This window comes from Talpa europaea (assembly GCF_964194135.1).
Source record: "Talpa europaea genome assembly, chromosome: 7".
NCBI classification, from domain to species: Eukaryota; Metazoa; Chordata; class Mammalia; order Eulipotyphla; family Talpidae; genus Talpa; species Talpa europaea.
This window is the reverse complement of record NC_140074.1, coordinates 83,028,770-83,045,531: the sequence shown is the minus strand read 5'-3', so window position 1 is coordinate 83,045,531 and position 16,762 is coordinate 83,028,770. Positions and strand designations below refer to the sequence as shown.

At 52.1% G+C, this 16,762-nt stretch overlaps 1 protein-coding gene across 1 annotated transcript in view; it reads left to right on the top strand.

Annotated features, from left to right (window-relative positions):
* NOS2 (nitric oxide synthase 2) overlaps window positions 1–15,940 on the top strand; it is a gene marked incomplete at both ends in the record, with an annotated part of 37,012 nt that extends 21,072 nt beyond the window's left edge. The window contains 15 exons of the mRNA XM_084238931.1: window positions 1,289–1,371; window positions 1,712–1,856; window positions 2,749–2,853; window positions 3,752–3,801; window positions 4,143–4,317; window positions 5,085–5,217; window positions 6,079–6,157; window positions 6,935–7,116; window positions 9,375–9,538; window positions 10,609–10,816; window positions 12,339–12,426; window positions 12,863–12,984; window positions 13,403–13,551; window positions 14,428–14,622; window positions 15,821–15,940. Of these exons, the coding sequence (XP_084095057.1) occupies window positions 1,289–1,371; window positions 1,712–1,856; window positions 2,749–2,853; window positions 3,752–3,801; window positions 4,143–4,317; window positions 5,085–5,217; window positions 6,079–6,157; window positions 6,935–7,116; window positions 9,375–9,538; window positions 10,609–10,816; window positions 12,339–12,426; window positions 12,863–12,984; window positions 13,403–13,551; window positions 14,428–14,622; window positions 15,821–15,940 (1,998 nt within the window). The remainder of the gene's footprint in view (window positions 1–1,288; window positions 1,372–1,711; window positions 1,857–2,748; window positions 2,854–3,751; window positions 3,802–4,142; window positions 4,318–5,084; window positions 5,218–6,078; window positions 6,158–6,934; window positions 7,117–9,374; window positions 9,539–10,608; window positions 10,817–12,338; window positions 12,427–12,862; window positions 12,985–13,402; window positions 13,552–14,427; window positions 14,623–15,820) is intronic.
* Between the last annotated feature and the right edge of the window lie 822 nt (window positions 15,941–16,762).

Genomic DNA, 16,762 nt, shown 5'->3' with positions numbered 1-16,762 from the left:
GTCTCGGGGGCTCAGTGGTGGAAAATGTATCGTGCACGTGTTGGGGGGTTTGCATGTGTGTGACGTGCTGGTGTGTGTACCTGTGCACACTCACTCCTACAGGACATGTGGGGGAGGATCAGGATCACCATACATTTATTTTTTAAAGATTTATTTATTTATTATTTATACAAGCACTGGGTACAGTCAGAAGAGCAGGAGGGGGAGAGAATTCACCAGAGCCAGAGCGGGGAGCAGAGCAGGCAGAAGAACTGAAGTACACTGCTGAGGGGAGCAGCGGCTGGCAGGAGAGGTCTGCGCGCCATGTGGGACCCTCCTTTGGTGGCCGGGGAGCAGCCGGGGATCGAACCGGTGCTGCAGAGGCTGCGGGCAGCTTCGCAACCCAGCGCTCGACTGCTGTGCCACCGGGGAGGCCCTCACCATACATTTTTAATGTTTTTTAGGTTTCATTCAGGCTGCTGAGCAGCTTTTGTCCATTTCCATTAGAGAGAGAGTTCCTTAGAGAATAAGGAAATGTCTCTTATTCTTTGCATGGCCTGTTTCTCTGATGGGGTTGATATTTGAGGGTGGCCACCTACGTGCCTACCTTTCCAGAAGGCCATAAACAATGACAGGGACACACCTGAGAGTGATTCTGCCACTTCTTTGCTGTGTGATCTTGGGTGGGTCATTTTACTCTCTGACCCCTAATTCATCTCCCAGCCCTAAAAGGATGGGCATTGAGTCCATGACAGGATAAGGGGTTGTGAGGCTCACGTGAGCTATATATGTAATGGCTGAGCTGGTGCCCAACCCAGAATGTATTTAGTAACCATTATCTATCAAAATAAGTTCATTTTTTTTTTTTATCAGAAAGGATTTTGGTTTGGTTTGGAGATAAATTTTCTTGCTCTAAAGGTGTTGGCCCTGGTCAGCTTGTGCCTGTTGTCATAGCTCCTTTTACTCCCAAAGGTATCTCAGTTCTGACTACACATTATATAGTTTTCCTTGTGGTAAGCCATCTAAAACAAGAGAGAAGGGGGGCCTCTTTGCTCCAGGGGGGACATTAATGAGAATATAACCAATCACCTATCAGGTACAGACTCTGTGCTGGACACTGGAGCTGCAAATCTGGGGAGACAGACACTGCTCCCCACCCCATCCCCACATGAAGTTCTCCCAGAGACTTCTGTGAGGTGGGGGTGGGGACATTCCCCAATTTGGGAACACACAAATGGTTCGCTTGCTTCTGCATAGCCCATGCTGAGCCAGGCCCCACCTTGCCTCACATCTGCCTTCTTTTCTGAAGGTGGACGCCTGGAAAACCCATGTGTGGAAGGACAAGAAGCGGAGACCCCGGAAAAGAGAGATTCAGTTCAAAGTCTTGGTTAAGTAAGTGGGAGTGGCCAGTGTTGACACCTGACCTGCAGCCCTTCCTCTGGTCAGCCTCCTCTTCAAGGACTTGAGTGCAGGGAACAAAGAGAAAGGTGTTGGCTGTGGATTCTGGCTCCCACCAATCTGGAGGATCCCCTTTGCCATGGGCCCGAGTGTGGGTTGAGTGGGTGAGTGGAGGAGAAGGGTCATTAGTCACTGCTGACAGCTGGTGAGACACAGGGTTACTTTCCCCTCAACTTGCCTCATTTTAAACGCTGTCCACTTCCATTCTCCTGGACCACCATTTTCCTCTGGAAGATTGCCTCAGCCCACAGTATCTCTCTGTCTCTCCCTACAGAGCTGTGTTCTTTGCCTCAATCCTGATGCGCAAGTCTATGGCGTCCAGAGTCAGAGCCACAATCCTCTTTGCAACTGAGACGGGGAAGTCAGAGACACTGGCGAGGGACCTGGGGGCTTTGTTTAGCTGTGCCTTCAACCCCAAGGTAGTCCACTCAGCTGGTGCCTGCCATTTTTCTCTGCCTGTGTGCAGAGATGTCTGGGAAAGTGAAAATGGCTGCTCTACTTCTGGAGGCCTCAGAGCCTTGGATTAGTGCTGATGAACATTGTATATATGTGCTTAAAGGGTAGACTTGTGTCCAGGAATTCCTAAACTCACACAGCAAGTAAGTTCCTCAGTGTTCCAGGGAACATGGTTTGAGAAGCACTTTCCTAAAGAATCCAAGCCTCAACATATATGAGCTGTGTTAGATGAATGTTATTCACCTTCCTGAACCCTGCACCTTGAACGCCCCCGGTACAGGGTGCAGTGCTAATGTGAGGGGGAGCAAAGGATCAATAAGACAAACAACACAAAACCTCAAGGGTGACTGACTCCTCCCATCAGTGTAGGACTCTATTCCCCGCCCCCGCAAGTCAGGTCAGCCTGGGTAGAACAGCGGCCTGGGTAGAAAAGCGAGGAAGCAACGCATTTCACTGGCATTTGCTTCAGGCAAAGTGTTTGGGTTCTGAGGGGCCAAAGGCATTGTTAGTTTGCGCTGTTGTGCGGTTGATGCCATTTTTTATGGAAAATATATCCACACACTCAGAATTCCAAAGGGTGTGTGTGACAGCGTCTGCAGTATTTGGGAGGAAGCATCCCCAGGGCTGGCTGATGTGTTTGCTGTGGGGCTTGAGGGGAGAGGAACATCAAGAGGATGTGCTGGTTTGACAGGTTAAGTGCTCCCCTCTCAGTGCTGGTTGGAAGAAGGGGGTATAGAGATGAAGGAGGGGGCTCTCAACCTGGGTGGGGTGGGGAGGGAAGCCCAGGGAGTCTGGGGCAGGCAAGCAGTCCCAGGTGGGAAGCCGAGGGCTGATGTCCACCCTGGGCACCTGTAGGTTCTCTGCATGGACGAGTACCAGCTGGACAGCCTGGAGAAGGAGCAGCTGCTGCTGGTGGTGACAAGTACATTTGGGAACGGAGACTCCCCTGGCAACGGAGAGGTGGGTGGCCAAGGTCCCAGAGGTCTGGGGGCTCCAAGAAAGGATTTGGGGGATTTAGCACATTCTAAGGAAGACACTGGGGGCGAGTGCTCAGAGTACGCCAGGCCCTCTTATCTGCCATCACCTCCCTCATAGTCATCACCATGTGCCAGTGCCATCTCTCCTACCACATTCTTAGTATGCTTCAGTAACTTGATCTACCTTTTTGAATTTAAACATTTTTTATCACTCTCACAAATGGAAAGCCAGCAAAAAGTAGAACTAAGAAAAGCCAAAAACAAAGTGAATTTTAGGTAGATACTGTTGCCTATCCTGGCTTTCTCTTTGTTTTTTTAAAAAGGCAATAGGCAAGTACTTAGAGGTGTGTAGTCTCAGAATGAGTCTGAGACTTTCTTCCTAACATTCTGAAGGATACCCTCCTCCCCAGATGACTGCGACAGGAATAACCTAAAAAATTACAGAGAAGAGAATACTTTACTGACGTGAGATTTGATACTATTTCTGCTGCGTCATGTACCACCTACAATTACCTTGACTTCCTGGAAAAGCAGCTTATTTCAGAAAACATGGGACCAGATGTCACTCTCACCAGGTTCCAAACAAGAAGAGACACTTGTGTCCCACCAAGAGACCCTCTGCAGATGCTCTGCATAAGGCAGGCCCCCCCCACCTCTGCCAGGGCTAGATGGCCCCCCTCAAGGGGCAGACTCACATGAATTACTAAGACTGAACTCGTCCCTGAGTCCCAAGCCAGGCCCCACCCATAAACCAATTTCCATTTGTGGATCTAGAACCTTCTCCTGGCAGATGAGGTCAATTTATAAATAGGCCACCAGAAGAACAGAAAAAGCAATGCTGTCAATCCTGTCCTGAGAACTCTGGCTCTTTCTTTTTCTAGAAGCTGAAGAAATCCCTCTTCATGTTGAAAAAGCTCACCAACAAGTTCAGGTAAGGCTTTCCCCCTCCCCACTGTCTGAGCACTGCCTTGTGGGCCCAGACTCTGAATCACTGGGGGTTTATGAGGAACTCTAATCGGAGATGTCCAGGACAGAGGGAGCCTGTCTTCAGATTGTGTCAAGGGTCAAGCCAAGGGCCTTTTTCAGGTGTGTAGGCCAAGCATGGGGCTGGTCAGCAGAGTTGGTGATAAGGCTAGAAGCTAGGGAGAACCAGAAAGGGGTGTGCGTGGGCCCAGCTGGAGGGGGCTGCCTTGGCCCGCCTCAGGAGGTGTGGGCGCTGGGTGGCACTTGCAGGGTTTGGCTCTCCAGCGTCTGGGTGTCCTCCTCGGGCAGGTATGCTGTGTTTGGCCTTGGCTCCAGTATGTACCCTCAGTTCTGCGCCTTTGCTCATGACATCGACCAGAAGTTGTCTCAACTGGGAGCCTCTCAACTCACCCTGACAGGGGAAGGGGACGAGCTGAGTGGGCAGGAGGAGCCCTTCCGCAGCTGGGCCGTGCAAACCTTCAAGGTCAGTTCACAGCCAGCCCTATCGCACAGACAGGGATGCTGTGGTGCATGGTTGCCCAGGACCCCGTGCCTGGCATCCTGTGTAGCACAACCCCCGCAGGTCCTGTAGGCATGGCCCGAGGTGTGGATCAGGCTACGGGCCTGGGCTCAGGCTCTGCTGCTCTCCCTCAGGCCCCAGAAGAGTTTCGTTTTTCAGCAGGTGTCCCCTTGAGTGGGAGAAGGTGGCCAGGACACCTCCCTGCCTTCAGGGAGCGTCTGATTTAAGATCTTTCTTCCTCTGACAATCCAGGTCACCTCTTGATGACCTAGTCTCATTTCCCAGGCACAGAGAGTCTGGGGACAGGGACCACATGGTTCCTTGTACCTAACTCTGTGGGTCTTGATCACCCCGTGACTGGACCCCACTGAGTTAGAGATTTCCCCATTTAAGCAAAGCATCCCACTTCTCAGTGGCCCTGGGACAGACATGTTCCCAAGCCTAGGCCTCCCCCACATGATTCCATATCAGGAAGATGGAAGTGATCCAACCTACCTGATGGTGTGGACATGCAGATAAAATGAGACTCTGCTCATATCCACATTCACAATAATAGCAATAGCTATGGTGGGCCGAGCCTGGAAACTTCACATCAGCTCTGTCAGATAAGTGTGCTTAGTAATTATTTGACACACTAGTTCAATGATGAGGATGTAAAAATGGTAGCCCTGGTGGTGGTGGTGTGGTGACCACGACAATGATGATGATCAGTCTGCTCTCTCTTCTTCCAGGCAGCCTGTGAGACATTTGATGTCCCAGGCAAAAACCACATTCAGATCCCCAAGCTCTACACCTCCAATGAGAACTGGGACCCGCGCCACTACAGGCTGATGCAGGACTCGCAGCCCTTGGACCTCAGCAAAGGTGCCTGCTTCTCTGCACCACCCGGGGCTTGTTTGCCCTTCCTGCCTGGGTGGAACTCTGTGAGCCCTGAGCTGCGGTCAAGGAGACCCCGCTGGCAGATGCTGCTCTGAGGCTGCAGGCATCTCTCTTGTTGCATTCAAGAGCCTGTTGGGGTGTAAGACTCACGGGCTTGCTTTGTGTCTGGAGGCTGTTTCAGAGGAACCTTGGGAGGATAGTGGAAAGAAAAAAGGTAGCTAATGCCAACTGAGGTATGCCAGGGTGCTGGGCTCTTTGCCCATCCGGTCTAAGTGAGCCCTGACACTCATCCTTTGAGAAAGCACAGAGCTAAAGTGCAGGGAGGTGAGGCAAATCACTAGCATCTGGCCAGGTTGGGATTTGAGCTCCAGCCTTCCAGATCTGGTGGCAGCCAAGCATGCACCGTAAAGGACCCTTCGCGGAGGTAGTTCCAGCCACAGTCCATGAACTTTCAGCTCCATGCCCTCCGGATGCCATGACTCGGCGATTCTGCTTTCCTTGAGCACAAGTACAGGGGTCCTGCAGGTTTCCGCATGGATAGCACATCCCCAACTTCATCTGTGCTCTACTGTGCTCCCCAGTCATGGGGTCGTCCTACATATCACCATATTTGGGCATCTAAATTGCATTTCCCAATACCAGCAGCATCACAAGCACCCTCTGTAAGACTAAGGGTCTTTGTTTGTGATACAGAAACACGGGGGAAAGGAAAGAAAAGCTCAGAATCACCACAGAGGGACACCCCAAGGGTAGTGTCTGGGTATAATCACCTCAGACACGTAGAGGCTGCCTCCACCACCGTTTTAGGGTTACTTTGCCACCTCACCGTTTCTCTGTCCCCCACAGCCCTCAGCAGCATGCACGCCAAGAATGTCTTCACTATGAAACTCAAGTCGAAGCAGAATCTGCAGAGTCCAAAATCCAGGTAGGAGAGAGCACAGGGCTTCATGGATGATTTTCTGCAGGGTTTATTTTCAGGAAGGACAGACTGGAGCAAGTGGGTCTTTGAAAGGAGAGGAAAGAACTGTCCACTTTGATGAGGCTATTGGTAGGACCAGCCTGGCTGAACCCTGTGGTCAGGGTGCCTTTACCTGGTCTCCACTAAGCACGGGCCAGCCTTCCAGCTTGGGAAGTAGGCACTCGCTTCCCTGCCTCTCCTTCATCACTTGACTCTTTCACCGAAAGGGCAGGCCAAGCGAAACTCAAACCATTTGGCTCTTTCTTAAGATCTTTCATGAAAAGTTTTGGCAGGAAAGGACATTTTCCCACCAGGGAAAGTGAGTATTGAAGGTTTTGTTTATCTGCTCTCCTCCACTATGCTTTAGGAAAGCTGGTCTTTGTTCCAGTGACAACAGGGTTTGTGCTGGGGACAAGGAAAATCTGTCCCAGCGCCCACATGTCTCTGAGTGGGATGCCTTATTTAGGCAGAGTCTGTGGTTAAGTCCTCAGGGGGAGGGCCCAGGAGGGGTGCAACCTCCCTTTCCCCATGGTTAGGCCACAGAGCCTGGCCAGCCTCCAGTCCTCTCCAGCACCCCAGCCCCAGGGGCTGCCTTGGCCCACGCCCTAGTCCAAGACCCACCCTCATGGGCCAAAGCAGGAAAATGGAAGGAGGGTGCATTTCCTGGGGAAATGGGCCCATCCGTCAGGGAGCCCTGAAGGAAATCCTGGTATCGTCACCAGAGGCTTCTCTTCCCTCCTCCAGCCGCACCATCCTCCTGGTGGAGCTCTCCTGTGACAGCAGCCAAGGTCTGAGTTACCTGCCCGGAGAACACCTTGGAGTTTTCCCAGGCAACCAGCCAGCGCTGGTCCAGGGCATCTTGGACCGAGTAGTGGATGGCCCTGCACCCCACCAACCTGTGCGCCTGGAGACCCTCGACGAGAGTGGTGAGCCCTCTGCACTACAGCCTCCCCCAGGCCCCAGCATCCAGCCCCACTCATAGGCCAGCTCTGAGCTGTGCTGAGAAGAGCTAGCTGCGTCCTCTGAGTGGGTGACTTCCTCCTGCACTAGAGCCACCTTGCAAGTAAATAGTCCTCGATATGCCGGCAGGCCAGCAAGGAGGATGCTTCTTTGGAGCAGTCTGGCCAATGCCAGAGGCTGAGAAGTCTTTCCCGTTCAGTCTTTTGCTCATTTTGGCACTTTTTTTTGTTGTTGATTGGCTCAATATTTTTCAGTTGAAATTTTAACTTGTTAAACTATATGCCAGGCAGGGCACAGACTGCAAAACTGAATGAGACTCTGTCCTGAGGGAGCTACTACCTAGTAGGGGAGGCAGGTATGTGATAACATTTGCAAACATGTTTATAAAGAGAACAATACTTGCAGCTAGCATTGCTGGGCAGTTGCACACATGTGTCCCCACAACAGACGTGTGTGCAGCTTGCTTGGTGACTGGCAGAGAACTGGTGGCAGCCGTGTGAAATGGTGAGCTCTGAGACTCGAGGCCCGGACCCATCACTTACTAGATGTGCAACCTCGGACATCACAGCCAAACCTCTCAAGCTTGGTTTCATCATCTCTAAAATAGAGACAGCTGAACTTGGCGTGGAGGGGTGTGGTGAGGAGCAAATGTGTAGGTACATGGCAGCTTTCACCGTAATTCCTGGCACCATATAAATGCCAGAATGGGGAAATGTCCATTTCCCACAAGCTAGTGATGATTTGTCCAGGTGAGAGAAGGAGCCTCCTAGATCCCAGTTGTATGACTTCACATTTCATAGCATTCTACTTTCTTTTTTTTTTTAAGTTTTATTTATTCATGCATACAAGAACTGGGGTACAGGGCAGATGCGTGGGAGGGTGAGAGGATTCACCAGAGACAGAGCGGGGAGCAGAACAGGCAGATCAACTGAAATGCACTGCTGAGGGCAGCAGCGGGCGAGACAGGAGAGGTCTGCCGCACCATATGGGATTCTCGCCAGCCAGCCAGAATCGAACAGGCACTGCAGAGGCTGCGGACAGCTTCACAGTGCGGCACTCAACCACCTACACCACCAGGGAGGTCCGCATTCTACTTTCTTGATGCTTCCCCGCCAAAGGTCTCCTCTAGCCTCATCTTCCTGGGGCGATAGGGGGTCAGATTTGAGTGGCCAGGAGAGTGAGCCTGCTCCTGGCCATCCCAAATGGGGAGGCCAAGCACCCACTTCCTGTGTTCAGGTGGGGAGCACAGTGCAGTGACAAACACAAGGATAGCTGAACTCAGGAAATAACAGTCATGGCCGCCTGTGGGAGTAGCTCCCCACCTTGGCTTCCTCAGTGACGATGACACCTCCAGAGATTGTGTCCCCCTAGAGAGAGCTGCCAAAAAAGGAAGGTGGGGGTCAGAGAAGCAGAGTCTACCTGGCTGTCCAGGAGAATGTGAGAAAACCTGAATCTCGGGGACCAGCAGACAGAGATGTCCCCTGACTATAGGGAGACAAACATGGCTCATGGGGCCTCAGGTCTGGACAAAATAATGTAATATTGCTATTTCTACCACATATCTATTGAGTACCGTTACCAGGCATTTTACCAGTTATTTTACATGCACCATTTCATTCAATGCTCAGACAAACCCAGAGAGGCTGGTTTTGTTATGACATCCACATCAGAGATGCAACCCAAGGCTCACCCAGCTAGTAAGCTGGGAGCAGTTTTGAATACATATTTACTGGCTCCTGGCTCTCTGCTGTGACTGCCCTGCATACTGCCTCTTGGGACTCCTGGAGATTTGCCACTGATTGGGCTCCCCCAGCACCTCTTTGTCCATCACCCCAGAGAACTGCAGACGTGGACTTCTCTCTAAAGGAACAACTGGGGCATCCATTAGTTTTGGATGGATTTAGCTGCTGTGAGTCTGTTGTTCAACTGTGGGTGTCCTGTGAAATTCAGACCAGGGCCAAAGGGAGACTGGACTCCAGTGTGTGGTTAGTTTTGTATGATTGTGTCCACTTGGGTGCCCCTTGGAGGGCTGTTGGTCAGCCTTCCCTGGCAGCCCTGTCTCTGGGCATTGTCTTCTTCCTGCCTTTGCTGTTCTTCGTGCCCAGCCTCGGTGTCTTTGCTCCCTTACCATTGGAGGGTGGGAGGGTTCTGCCCCCAATGTCTCACCACCCTTTGGGAAGCCTAGATGGGGCCTTTCTTATACCCAGACTCCTTCTCTATTCAGGCAGCTACTGGGTCAAGGACAAGCGACTACCCCCCTGCTCACTTGGCCAGGCCCTCACCTATTTCCTGGACATCACCACGCCCCCGAGCCAGCTGCTGCTCCGAAAGCTGTCACAACTGGCCACGGAAGAGGCCGAGAGGCAGAGGCTGGAGAAGCTGTGCCAGGTAAAGGCCGGGGCTGGTGGGAGAGGCAGGGACAGGGACTCAATGGGGGAGCTGAAGCCGAGAACTCTGTTTCAGCTTCCCGGGGGGGAGAGTCCACCCTGCTGCCCAAAGTGAGACTTGACACAGACTGATGGGACTGGTCCCATTTCTAGGACACATTGGTGTTGCATGAACTGAATATCTGTGCATGTCTGCGGGATGCATCTAAAGTGCACTTCAGAAATTAGCTAGGGAACAGCCCCTATATCTTGTCTGTTTATATGTTCCCAAAATATGGAACAAGCTTGGAACATAGGAAGAGTTGGCAGTGGATGGTGTCGATTAAAGGATAAATGAGCACAGTGACAGATGGGTAGTTGCACCAATTAGTCCATTCATTTATTAATGATTACTTACTCATAATAAATCATAATTGATTTAATTCATTATAATGACTTTATCATGAAGTGTAATAAATTAATTCACTACTTTATTTAAAACAATGCATTAATTGACCTTTCTAGGCCCAAATCTTTGCAAAGGGCACGGGACATCATTTTTACCTTCATCATTATCACTAATTACTTTGATTCCAGCCACCTCCTCTACATCATCCTTTGGCTGCACTGTACTAATTTGGCACATGTTTTCTCATTTAATTCTCACAACATTCCCATGAGGTAGGTGATGCTATCCTCATTTTACAAAGGTTAGTAATTGGGACAAAACCTCACAGTTAGTTAGGGCATGCAATTAAGATTTGAACCCAGATCTGTGTGATTCCAAAGACTTGCCCCAAAATAAAGGGTGAATTTAACTCCTGACCATGAGTTGCTGACAATGAAGTACTAAGCACATAAGTTAGACAAATGCTACTCACTGGATTGAGTTCCTCCAGCAAAGGAACTATTTCCCCTCCAAGCTTGTCCAGTTTCAGCACCCTGGACAGTGCCTGGTACAGGACGTGTTTGTTGAGGGAATGAATGAATGAATGAATGAATGAATGAATGAGTAAGGACTGGGTTGTGTCAGCCTCTCCCCTCAGTGTGGGGTAGGTGCACTGAGTCCCTGACACTGCCCTTGACTCTCAGCCCTCAGAGTTCAACAAGTGGAAGTTCACCAACAGCCCCACCTTCCTCGAGGTGCTGGAGGAGTTTCCATCCTTGAGGGTGTCTGCTGACTTCCTGCTCTCCCAGCTCCCTCTTCTGAAACCCCGATACTACTCCATCAGCTCCTCCAGGGACTGCACCCCCACGGAGGTCCACCTCACTGTGGCTGTGCTCACATACCACACCCAAGGTGAGGTGGGGCAGACTTCACAGTAGTCCAACTCTGTGACTTATGGGTAACTGTTCAGCACCCCTGACCTCTGGTCTTCTCACCAGTTAAGTGGGGGTGGTAGCACCTGCCTTACAGAGCTGTGGATAGCCAGAGGGAGTAATTATGAACCAGGCACTGAGCTAACCCTTTGGTATATGTACTACCTGTTGGTAACCATGTGAGATGGGGACTGTGTGGATTTTACAGGTGAGGAAACTGAGGCATAGTGAATTGAAGCCACTTGTTCAAAGTCATACTCTTAGTAGGTGGAGAACTGAGGTTCAAACCTAGGTAGTATGGCTGCTGAGACCATGTTCTTAACCACCTTCCTCCACTCTGTTGTCCTACTATTGGGACAATTTAATGAAATCAAATGTGAAAAGCACACAGTCCTTCCTGGAGCCCCGTGACTCCAAGCCTTCCTGACAGTCCAGCCAGAACACAGGGGCGGAGCTGTGCTGACAGTGCATTCCTTCACTCACTCATTCAGTGACCACTTATTTCATACCTCCCTGTACTTGGCAACTTCATGAATATAGAAATACAGCATACATAGCCACTGCTCTCGTGGAGTTTCGCATCTAGAGGAACACTGGAGAGAGTCTCAAAAAATAGGTAAACAGTTATCATTATTTGGATGTTAAGAGAAAAAGTACAGGGTGCTCTGAAGGCAGATGCTGGGGGTGGGCTGACAGACTGGGAGGCCCAAAACCTGTTCAGTTGCCCTTGGCTACTTCATGGCATGGCAAGGGCCCTGCCTTGTCCCGGTAACTGAGCATTGCCTTGGTTGACAATCTCGGGGGCTGGCCCAACATTAGAACCCTCTGTGCTCTGTGAAGCACAGTCCCACAGTTTTTAAAAACTGGGCAGAGGGACTTCTCAAGTAGTGGAGGGCTCCTTTAGAGGTGGGCCTCCAAGAAAGGAGTGTAATCCAGAGAAGCTGAGGTTTTCCCAAGCCAGGAGTGGCCACTGCAGAGACGGTGAGGTGTCAGTACAGATGGGAACACTCAGCAGCTTTCCTCACGTGGGGTTCCTACCAGCAAAGGTTGGACTTGTGAAGACACTTTATGCAGTGAGTGAGGTCACCCTGACAGGCCCCTTGTGCCGCTGTCAGCGGAGCTGCGTAGGGACTGGCTTGGTCTCTGAAGAAACTGTTGTAAGGAGCGTCGGAGCTGGAGTCAGGGAAGCTTTGCCGAAACCTGCCTTTATCACCTCTTGGGTGACCTTGTACAAGTCACTTTCCTTCTCGAGACTCAGTTTCTGCAATGGCAAAAAGAGAGGCTTGCCCACTCTATAAGTCCCTTTCAGCTTTACCAGCCCTGGGTGAATAGTGGGTAGATCTCAGAACCAGGAAGAAAAAGAGTCCCCTCGTTACAGCCAGCAGAGTGTCTGGGCAGGCATTTGGAGGGGATGTGTGGTGTCGGTTGAGCCACTGGGATGCTTCGAGCGTGGGCAACAGGAATGGGGGGCATTGTGGGTCAGGTTTGTGCTGTCCTTGCAGATGGCCAGGGTCCCCTGCACCATGGTGTCTGCAGCACATGGCTCAACAGCCTGAAGCCCCAAGACTCAGTGCCCTGCTTTGTGCGAAGGTAAACACCCCCACACTTTGTGTGACTACCAGTCCCCAGGATTCTTGGGTGAAATGGAGGGATCTGGGGCTTGGTGTCACTCTGGGTCCTTTGTCCCATAAAGAAGGCACTAGTTCCCTTTGGAGCCTCTCCGGTCTATCACCTGGCAGTAGAGCCTGGTTGAGTCCCCAGCAGGGATAGAGGGGACAGCAGTGATGGGGTCCAAAGTAGGAGGCTTGGTCCTTTCTCAAAAACCCCAGGGTGAGGCGATGGTGTGGCTGGCCGGGGAAATGAAACAGTCTACAAGATGTGGAAGATCAAGTTTGAGCTTCATTCCTTCTCTACCCTCAACACCCTCCCTGACCCCAGACATACCCCCACCCACCCAGCTCTGTCCTGCACAGTCTCCCAGCCTGGGGTGTCTGCAGACGGGCCTCTCTCCTTCCATCCCCTGCAGTGGCAGCGGCTTCCAGCTCCCCGAGGATCCCTCCCGTCCTTGCATCCTCATCGGGCCTGGCACTGGGATTGCCCCTTTCCGCAGCTTCTGGCAGCAACGGCTCCATGAAGCTGAGCACAAAGGTAGGGTTGGGTGCCCAGGGGGTACGGGTGGCCAGCGCCTGGCTGGGGTAGAACTGGAGCCTCGGGAGAGCTGGGCCACGGCCCCAGTTTATCTGGTTCTTCTCCCAGTTTGCCTCAGTCAGGGGCCCCTGTGGGGCTGGAGTCATCTCTTCCTCCCGCCCACGCTGGAGATGTCCCCAGACCTTTGGATCTGTGAGACACTGGATGAAATCCTGTCTCTACACGCTTTAATTGTGTGACTCTGGGGACCTGACATCTTGGGGCTTCGTCCCTCATCTGCAAGATGAGGGCAGTTCCTAGATAATGACTTATGGGGGCTGGAATGAAAATTCAATTTGGGCGCCAGCTTGTCAGAGTTGAGTCCTGGCGCGCCCTCTAGCGGCCCTCCTGGTAACTGCAGCCTGCCGGGTCTTTACAGGGCTCCGTGGAGGCCGCATGACCCTGGTGTTCGGGTGCCGGCGCCCAGACGAGGACCACCTCTATCGGGAGGAGGCGCTGGAGATGAAAAAGAAGGGGGTGCTGTTTGAGGTCCACACAGCCTATTCTCGCCTGCCTGGTCAGCCCAAGGTGACTGAGACAGCTGCTGGCGCAGTGGGCAGGGCAGTGGGGGGAGCTCTCTACCACCCCTCCCTTCTGAGTGGGCCTCTGCTTAGGGCGACAATGGATGCGGTGTGCATTGTTGTCGGCTGCTCACTTTCACTCTTCCAGAAGAGCCATGCTCGGCAAGGTTCAGGGCTAAGGTAAAACACTGGGTTTATCCCCAGAGCCTAGCCTGCTGAAAGTCCCAGGCAGCCCTACCCCAGTCACCAAAGCCTGCTGAGAGATGGTCCAGGCCGCTTATGATCAAGCACAGCAAAGCTGGAAGACTGCAGCTCCAACCACAGCCCACTGATGCCCCCCCAACCCCAGGGAGCACTGTGCCCCATGAACCCTGGGAGACGGAACAGACTCTTGGGCCACCCCTGGTGAACTTGTCCCCAAAAGGCTCATCTCATACTCTGCTCTAAGCCCAGCTCTGGGGTCACTGTGTGGAAGGAGAGCAGAGTCCCCACTGACTCCTGGATTTATGAAATTGAGGAGCCCGGACTCTGTGCCTGGCTCTGAGTTATAGTGGGGATCCCACAGAGGGTCTGTATTGAGAAGTTCCCTTTTCTGGGGCGGAGGCAGGTAGTGTCAGAGCCCTGAGCAGAGGAAGTGGCTTGATTGATGCCTTACTGAATCATGGTGACTTCAGAGATGATGTGGGAGCCCCACTGAACGATTTCTGTCTCTAGCCCTAATCCAGCCCTGGGCCGGCCATGTGCCCCTGTGCCTCCTCATTCTGAGCCTGGGCCCATGTAAGGACCTGGCTTGGAGGGGGCTCCCTCTCAGGCACTGTGCCCCCTACTGCCTCACAAGGACTCCCAGCGCAGGGCCTGGATCTACCCTCTTCTCTGTCTTCAGGTTTATGTTCAAGACATCCTGCGGCAGAAGTTGGCCGGAGAGGTGCTCCGTGTGATCCATGAAGATCAAGGCCACATCTACATCTGCGGGGACGTGCGCATGGCCCGGGATGTGGCCTGCACCTTGAAGCAGCTGGTGGCTGCCAAGCTGAGCCTGAATGAAGAGCAGGTGGAGGACTATTTCTTCCAGCTTAAGGTATGGCAGCTGGTATGTGGTGAGGGATGCAGGTCAAGGCATAGGCTGAGAGTCAGGCTTATCATCCTGGACCCCAAAGGAGTCCTTCTGATGGCTGGAGGTCCGAGCTTGGTGGGCCCTAGGTCCCACTATACATCTCTCGGGTTGCCACCAGAAACTCTTTCTGTTGTTTCCATCTGAAGAACAGAAGCAAAGAATCCTGGTCTCCCCTCAAGTTTCCTTGCTCAGAAAGTATCTGTAGCCAAAGGCTTCAAAGCAGCAGGGATATGAACACCAGAGACAGCTGAATATTTATTGAGCATCTGCTGTGTGCTGGGAGATAAAAGAGTAGCAAAACAGGCCAAAAATTCCTGCCTGGAAAGCGCTTACATGCTTGTAGGACTGACAAAACAAAACAAATAAAATGTGTAGTGCTTTGGAGAAAAATTAACCCGGGAAACCGAACGGAGTTGGAGGGGTGTCACTTAAATGGGGTGGTCAAGGAAGGCATCATCGAGAATGTGACATTTGAGAAAAGATCTGAAGGAGGTGAGAAGTGAGCCCTGTGGGTAGTGAAGAGAGTGAGAAGACAGAGTGCTGGACTGTTCTGGAGGGAGCAGCATGTACAAAGGCCCTGGGGTGAGGCTTAGTCTGTTGTGTTTGAAGAATAACCAGGCGATCACAGGCATTTCCCAAAATGTGCTCAGTGGGTTGGTAGATATTTGCCATGAGAAATGTTTCAAGGAAGGTCAAAGACATTTGGGACACGTGCAGCTGAGCATAGACAAAGCTGTTGCTTAACACCAGACTTCCATCCTCTGCTCTGCTGTGTGCATCCCAGATCTTCAAGACTGGCAGAAAATGTGCAATAAATGTTTCCCAAACTTAGACCCCACTTTTTTTTTTTTAACATCAGAGCCCACATCTCTTGGAGCATCTGGCAGGACAAACCCTAGACAGGCTTTACCAGGTTTTATTACCCAAGATAAAGCTTGAGGAGATGGTGGTCTGCACCACAGCAGGTGCTGACAGAAATGGAAGCAATTCCAAGTGAGATCCAAGCATAACAAAGCATGACAGTTGGGAAGGCAAATTCCCTTGAGTGTGGGTATGATGGGGGAGCTGGGGCCACCCCGGGGCCTCTTCCTAGCCCAGACCTGATGAGTGGAAGGTGGTTGGACCAACAGTGCTGATGCATCTTCTCTATTTTCTCTTAAAGAGCCAGAAGCGCTATCATGAAGACATCTTTGGTGCTTTATTTCCCTATGAGAAGAAAAAGGGTGCGGCAGCAGAGCAGCCCAGTGACATCAGATCTCCCGCAGCCCACATAAGAAGTTGAAGTGCAAGCACGGAATTGAAGGATGGCCACAGCCCTTGATAATCTGCGGTCACAGGAGTGGAGGGAAATTATGTCTCCAAGTCTCACCTCTTACATCCTCTTACTCACCTAAAATGCTTTACTTGACCTGCTACCAAGTAGCAGCCTGGACTGAGTGGAGCCTCCCCGTTTCCATGGAGACCAAATCTGCTGTGTCAGGCCTGGCAAGTGGGTGTGAACTGTCTGAGCGCACCACCTCGAGTGACCGCCAGGAGGCGATGTCGCGCCACTCTGTATATAGCTGCCCCGTGTACAGTTATTTATGCCTCGTATTAAAACCAAAAATCAGAACCCAGTCTCTCCCAAAAACCCTTGGGGGTCCCCTGTCTCATTCCCGATGGAGGTTATTATATGAAAGGCATTTTACTTTAACCACATTGATGTCTTAGGGGTGGGGTGTTACATAGAGTGGGGGGCTAGTGGTCCTACAACCTGGTTAAATGGGGGTTCCCACCAGGCCACGCTTCTCCCCACATCTGAATACCCTTGTGGGGCCAGGAGCTGCAGGTCGCCCGTGGGGCGTGGCCGCACAGGAAGCCCGACCTAAGACGCCAACATCTCTCCCTGGGCCAATCATGAGAGTTTGGCCAAAATGGTTTGGCGCCCGGTGAGGCCAGGCTGCCTTTCAGAGACTGGGCAGCAGGGAGGGAAATCTTCCTGAGGGCGGAGCCGCGTCTCCTCCAGAGAGAGCAGGGAGGACTCAGCAGGGCTGGGGTGCTGGTCAGCTCAGTCTGGTCCCAGCTTGGGGTGGCCCCTGCTCCCCTGGCTTCCTGGCCCTTTCTC